This window comes from Triticum urartu, chromosome 7A (genome assembly GCF_056163025.1).
Source record: "Triticum urartu cultivar PI428250 chromosome 7A, HENAU_Tu73, whole genome shotgun sequence".
In the NCBI taxonomy this organism is placed as follows: Eukaryota; Viridiplantae; Streptophyta; class Magnoliopsida; order Poales; family Poaceae; genus Triticum; species Triticum urartu.
In genome coordinates, this window is record NC_141879.1 from 633029082 (window position 1) to 633035940 (window position 6859).

Sequence of the window (6859 nt, forward strand, 5' to 3'; positions counted from 1 at the left end):
TAGAACTAAGAACACATGCAAAGAACTAAGCTCACATCCGAGAAACTTGCAGTAGCATGTTACATGTCTTGCCAAAAAAAAAGGATTGACAAAGATCCCCTGCACATCTCTTCACTATCACAGTATCACTAGTGCCGGAGACGGGCATAGTACATTGGTACTAGTGATCTATAAAAGCTCTTATATGTCTTTACAAGGGAGTACATCATGAGATTCATCTGTACAAAGTATATAGTCACGTGCTCAACTTGTTCGTGCATAAACTGGAATTATTCATCAACAAGTACAGAGGACCCTACAAGTAAAAACAGTCCAGAGAAAACAAGTCCACAGTGACGAAACAGGAAATAATTCTGAATACTAATGGAAATTCCCAGCGGTGATGATTGGTCTCTCAAATCCGTGCAATCTTCAACATATGAAAAACTGGAGGATCACAATGTAGAGACCGATGATTTACAAAAGATGGAATAACCTGTCAACAGATACTCCTACTAAATTTCACCGCTCCAAGGCAACCTGTGTGTGCCGCATTCCACATCATCAAGGTAGCTAGAGTGTCCGAGTCCATTCTAGTCTTCTGAATCACGAGTTGAACATGTGGAGCTTTGGGAGTTGAGGTCCTCACATCTGTTCAAGTGATTATCTACCTTCCAAGAAACGGAGTACCTGCAACCAACAACCAGCATACCACCTCGTCAATTTGATGCTCAATTTGCACTTGCAAATGGCAGATATGTATAACTCACTCACGGGTTTCATACAAGGCCGTGAGCTTGCGCTGTGGTGAATGCACATGAATGCAACTGTTGGGGCGCGTGTTCTTCTCTGGGTAATATGCAATATCATGAGAAGGGTCCACTGGCTCTTTCATGTTGTTCAATCAAGCAGTGGTTTTGCCTATGCAATTGATCAAGAATGGATTGACAATTCGAGAAGCAAAAGTCCGTATGAAAACACAGAAATCTTCTCATTATGATCGCATGCATGCAAGTACTCTGGAGCCATATGCCTGTATTAAGGGTGTAAAGTTACAGTTAAAACAACAATCACACTACTGTTTTGGTCTTCTGGCTAATATGGAATTATCATTAGGCTATCGTAATTCAATGGGAAACACGACACGATTTTTCAAAAAGCCACTCTGCAAGCCCAAAATCAGAGATCCGCACAAGAGAGCAAACTTGACATCCCTAGAAATCACAGGACAGTGTGATAGACGAACACAGAAGACATACCTGAGATTGATACTCTTCAGTTAAGAGCATGAAGTCTTGGCATCTCTGAATTAGGCATCAATGCAAGCCTTCACGTAGGTTACGCAGTCATCCAGAGATTCCAGTTTCCAAGTGCAATGACTGAACCCAACCTTTCACTCGAGGGTGCTCTTTGCACTTGATCAGCTAAACGGCATTTCATCACTAGACTAATAACATCTCAAGTTATACTCTCGTACCTATTTGATTTAGAAAAATGGTGATGCTTCAAACCATGCAGGTGTTATTAACCATGGTAGGATAGGGGGGCTAAGGCCTATATGAGATAGCCCTGGAACCAGGTGGCATGATGGCAGGCCCACTGGCACCACAAGGGCAGAGAGGAAGGAGAGTAGGAATATATTGATTTACCACGCTTATTCAGATTTCTAGTTCATGGTCCAGATGCAACTTGTGCTGCAATTTACTCTTAGGAGTTAAAGTACTGAACTAGTTGTCACTTTGCCAAGTATCACTCTCACTCACTCTCCCTCTGGACCATGAACTAGTTGTCACTTTGAGTTCAAATGAGTGCCTGTCTTGTAGAACGTGTTACCGCATCAAACTATCATGTTTCATGTTGTCAAAGTCTCGCCACGGACGATGAATGATGTCTCCGGTGGCGGAGGCAGAAAATTTGGATTAGGGGGGTCAAGTGCCGTTGAAATAGGTTGGGGAGGGCCGGTCCATAGGAAAATAGATGTTCAATAGTAAAAAATCTCTAATTCAGCACTATTCATCAGTAGTTTAGTAGCAAAACCATGATGTGTCTCTGTGTGTGTGTGTGTGGGCGGGGGGGCGGGGGGGGGGGGGGGGGGGGGGGGGCTGCTGGCATTCCCCTGTCTCCGCCACTGGATGTCTCAATGTGGCAAAATGCAATCCAAACCACTGTTCTTTGTTGGCCAAGATTTGAAAGTATATAAAACATAGCTAAACAAGAAATCCTACTCCATTCACAAATGTATGATGTTCTTTTACAGCCTCTGATGCAGGACTATGACTATAATTTCTGAACATAACATGTTTTATAGAAAACAATAAGCGTGGACAATGTAAAATAATTATGTAAAATGAATAAATTGTACTTTCTCACATATTAGTCATCAAGATTTCTAAAGGTTGACTCTATGCACCCCACAGTGGCATACATTCGAGGACAAAGGTAGTAGTAAACAAGTCTATCTACATATCTATTTTTTACAAAGTAAGTCTGTACCTATCCAATATTTTTTAAGTTTAATTCTTTCAAGTTGATACATTATTTCGCACCACACTAAATGCTCTGATAAGAATCACTACATAATAGGAGTCATATCATTCAAAAATAAACTTCTCCAATGTAAAAAGAACTGTACGGCATCTATACCACCAAAATATGGCAATCAAAGAATGACAGGTATAATTGATTACCCCCAAAGTAAAGCAAGCAATGAGACTCCATAAGCCATAGGTTTGGGTGAGCCTGACACTGACTATCTGCATAAAAGGGAAGGATGATGCTTCTGTAACATCAACATAAGAAGGTAACCAAATGCATAGTAAAGCAAACGTATCACATAGAATGGAGAAGCCATGCAGTACATACCTCCCAACTGCGTGACGAGAAAGTGCCTTTGGTTTGAATATGAATTGGTATGATAATCCTGTTTCTGACAAACAGATCAGCTTGAGCAACATGTATTGGCATTTAGCTGATCAAACGGCATCCTAACTGGATGTTGCTCATCTCAAGTCAGTCATGTAGAACGCGGTGCTGCATGCAACCTGCACATGTGCCTCACTTATATCAAAATTGCACATGTCTTCCTGGCAAAAAAAGGAAGGGATTACCTTTTAGTTAGTTGATGCCTTGATCGAAGTTTTGTACTCCCTCCGTAAACTAATATAAGAGCGTTTAGATTACTATTTTAGTGATCTAAACACTCTTATATTAGTTTACAGAGGGAGTACTGTACAACTTTCTCAACAAAGTATCTGCTTTACTGGACTACCACAATCAATAATTGATCATATTTGCTAAATCGTGACAAGTCTAGCAACCATTATATTCTGCAGGTTTATAAAAGATCAATTATGCCATGAAGGGGTGGAGCTTTCAGCAGATTCGAAACCATATAGAGCCATGTGACATGGTTAGTTTCTAGGGTGAAGGATGATACAGGTTATGATTTGAAAACAACATGACAATTTGTAGGCAAGATTTTCATGGAACGGAAAATCAAGAAAGGAAGGTGTACTGATGGGCAGAAAATTATGTCTACTAAGTTTTAGCAATAACGTGTTTGGATAATTATATAGTACTCCCTCCGTCCCAGAATAAGTGTCTTAACCTTAAAGTTAGTACAAAGTTAAGACACCTAATTTGGGACGGAGGACTCCACATGATTTGTGTGGACACTTACCATCGGACTGAAAGTTACAGACTAAATGTGTGGCCAATGAAACACACCATCTATTAGCATGAACATATCAGTCAAGCTGACTCAAAGAGCTTCTCCTTGGAGTTCACCAACCAGACTGCCAGATGCCTCATGCAAGCCATTGGTCACCATAGCATGTGTCTGAGAACTAATGGAACAGTGTTTATTCTCCATGGTAGACAGCATCTGAGAACATATATCAACATAACCACCTTTGAGCAAACCATCATTTAGAATTTTCCATGCAACTTCATCATGATTATAGCCCAGTTCAAGCAAGTCACAGAACAGTGATTTAGCCTTCTCAAATTCTCCCTCGTTACAAAGTCCCAGTATAAGAAGCTGGTATGATTCAAGATGAGGCTGAAACCTGTGTTGTATCATGTTGTGCACAAATGAAGAGGCCTTCTCAAAGGACTTGGTATCACAACAGCACTTGATAAGTAATTTGTATATCTCTTCATTGGGTGGTATATCTTTACAGCACATATGATCAAAAAGAACACATGCTTCTTCAATGCGGTTGGCTTTGCAGAATCCTGCAATGAGAGAACTGTATGTCGTTATTGTGGGATTCAAACCATGTTTTGACATCCTTTCAAGAAACTGCCAAACAGTATCCAACTCTATGAAGTTCCACATGCCGGAGGTGTCTACATAATGGAAATTAAAATTCTCTTTTAGAAGATGCTTGAGCAGAATGCAGTAGCTCGCATAATCTGGCTCACATGATGCATCCATCATGCGCTTCAGAGTATGAAATGCGCGATCAATATATCCCATATTCCCACAGCCATCAATGAATGTGTTGTAGGTCACTGCATCACGGGCAACACCTTCTCTCTCCATTTCCACAATTAAGTTCTCAGCCTCCTCCACTCGACCTTCCTTGCAGTATGAGTTAATGAATACAGTATATGTGGTTGCACTTGGCTTGTGACCTGATGAAACCATTTCATCATACATCCTTTTAGCATGGTCATGCTTCCCTTCTCTGAGCATTTCGTTGATTAGAGTTGTATAAGCAAAAATGGTACATTTTATTCCCCTTTGAGTCATTTGATCCAGTATCGGCAAAGCTTCCTGCAGCTTCTTTTGTTTGCATAAAGCATGCAGCAGTACACTATACGTGTACGAATCTGGTGTGCACCCCTCACCAATCATGCTATCTATGAGGGTGGCGGCAATGTCACTTTTGCCTGCCTTGCTGAACCCATCAATTAAAATAGTATAGAGTCTCTTGGTTAGGGCTACTCCTTTTCTAACAAGAAATGAATAAGCTTCTTCAGCCCTTCCAGCTTTGCACAGTGCACCAGTTAAGACGGCGTGTAATTGGTCATCGGGTGTCAGACCATTCTGCTCCATCATTTCAAGTAACCTGAAAGCATTATCAAATTCATGCTGATTGCACTGACCTTGAACCAAAGTGGTATAGGTGATAACATCAGGAGTTATTCCATCTTTTTGCATTTTAGTTATCAGCGCCATTGCGTTGTGAAGTTTCTTATCCTGAATTAACCCATACATCAGAGAGTTGTAGGTCCATGCATTTGGCTGGCAATCATCGCGTTCCATCATTTTCAAGACCTCTAGTGCGAAATCAACCTTCCCGATCTTGCAAAAGCCATCAATTACAGATGTGTAGGTGAACACATTTGGAACCAAACCAGTTGCCGAAATTTCAGCTAACAACTCCTTCGCCTCTTTTGACCTATCCTTCTTAATGAGGCTATTGATCAACTTCCCATAAACATGTATATCAAGTTTACACTTACTCAGCATCATATTATTTTTCACCCTGAGTGCATCATCAATCCTTTCAGCTTTGCAGTACCCATCGATCAGGTTAGTGAATGTAACAACCGTAGGTGTAAAACCTCCTTTAACAGCACTATCCAGCAATTGCTCAGCTTCATCCATCTTCCCATCACAGAGGCCATGGATCAAAGTGCCGTATGTCCAGTCATCCGGGCGGCACCCATTTCCTTCCATCAGCTCCTTAATCCCCAATGCATCCTGCATCCTTCCTGCCTTACAATACCCTACGATCATTGCATTATATGTTATAACACTTGGAGCAACACCTCCCCGAGACATCTCATCAAGCAACATCCTGGCGTCGGCGACCCTGCCCTCCTTACATAGGCCGCTGATCAGGAACTTGTATGTGTGTGAATTCGGGGAGCACCCATCAGCCCTCATCATCAAAAACAGGACAAGTGCCTCCCTTACACGCCGCGCCTCGCACAGGCCCTGAATCAAAATGGTGTAGGAGTACTCATTTCTCTGGCAACCGACCAGCGGCATCATCAGCAACAGCCAGCAGGCCCGTCTGATGTTGCCCGCCCGGCAGTAACCCAGCACCAGCGCGTTACACGTGAACGTGTCCGGCTCCAGCCCACACTCCAGCAGCAGCTTGAAGTACCGGTGCGCCTTGGGGAGGTCGCCCTCCTTGCAGTAGGACTTAATCATGGCGTTGTACGTCTTGGTGTCCGGCAGCAGCCCGTCCCCGACGAGCTGCGAGTAGACCCGCTCCATCTCCTCCGTCATGTCGAAGCGGGCGAGCGACCTGAGCGCGAAGTTGTAGCAGGCCGGGGACAGCGCGTGGCGCGCGGCACCCGTTCGGCAGATTGCCCGCAGGGCGTCGGCGGAGGCGCGCGCGTCCTCGGCGGTCCGCGCGCAGCCGAACATGGAGAAGACGAGCGGCTCGTAGCGCGCGGGGGAGCGCCAGCGCGAGAGGAGGTGGAGGAGCGCGGCGTGGGAGGCGGCCGTGTGGCGGAAGCCCTGGCGGCGCGCGACCCAGTCGAAGAAGGCGAGCGCCGTGGCCGGGTCGGGGGCGGCCGAGGGGGCGCGGAAGAGGTCGGCGACGAGGGCCGGGGTCACGGAGGGCGCCAGGCGCTTGTAGGCCCGGCCCTTGTTCCAGCGGCGCGTGGAGAGGACGCGGCCGAGCTCGGCGACGAGGTCGGGGGTGGAGGTGGATGGGGATGGGGATGGGGATGCGGATGCGGCGGCGGCGGCGGCGCGCTGGGGGAGGGGCGGGAGGCGGCGCATGGCGGCGGGGTTTAGGGTTTTGCGGCGGCGGCTGTGAGGGGTTAGTGGGGGTTTAGCCGCGCGGCGGCGCGGGGAGGGGCGGGGGCGGAGGAGGCGGCCGTGCTTCGCTGGCTTTTCTTTCTTTCTTTTTCC

At 45.5% G+C, this 6859-nt stretch overlaps 1 protein-coding gene across 7 annotated transcripts; it reads right to left on the bottom strand.

The window, feature by feature from the left end:
- LOC125525675 (uncharacterized) lies at positions 1–6841 on the bottom strand. Of its 7 annotated transcripts, none has more exons than XM_048690677.2 (5): positions 3659–6840; positions 2842–3062; positions 2667–2732; positions 754–1012; positions 1–669 (listed from the first exon to the last, which is right to left on the bottom strand). In XM_048690677.2, the coding sequence occupies exon 1, from the start codon at positions 6725–6727 to the stop codon at positions 3740–3742; it is 2988 nt and encodes a 995-aa protein (XP_048546634.2). In that variant the 5' UTR covers positions 6728–6840; the 3' UTR covers positions 1–669; positions 754–1012; positions 2667–2732; positions 2842–3062; positions 3659–3739. The 7 variants fall into 7 exon arrangements, with proteins under 7 accessions (XP_048546634.2, XP_087393342.1, XP_048546632.2 ...); XM_087537216.1 differs by having other exon boundaries at positions 754–1421; XM_048690675.2 differs by having other exon boundaries at positions 754–1456.
- Positions 6842–6859: the final 18 nt, after the last annotated feature.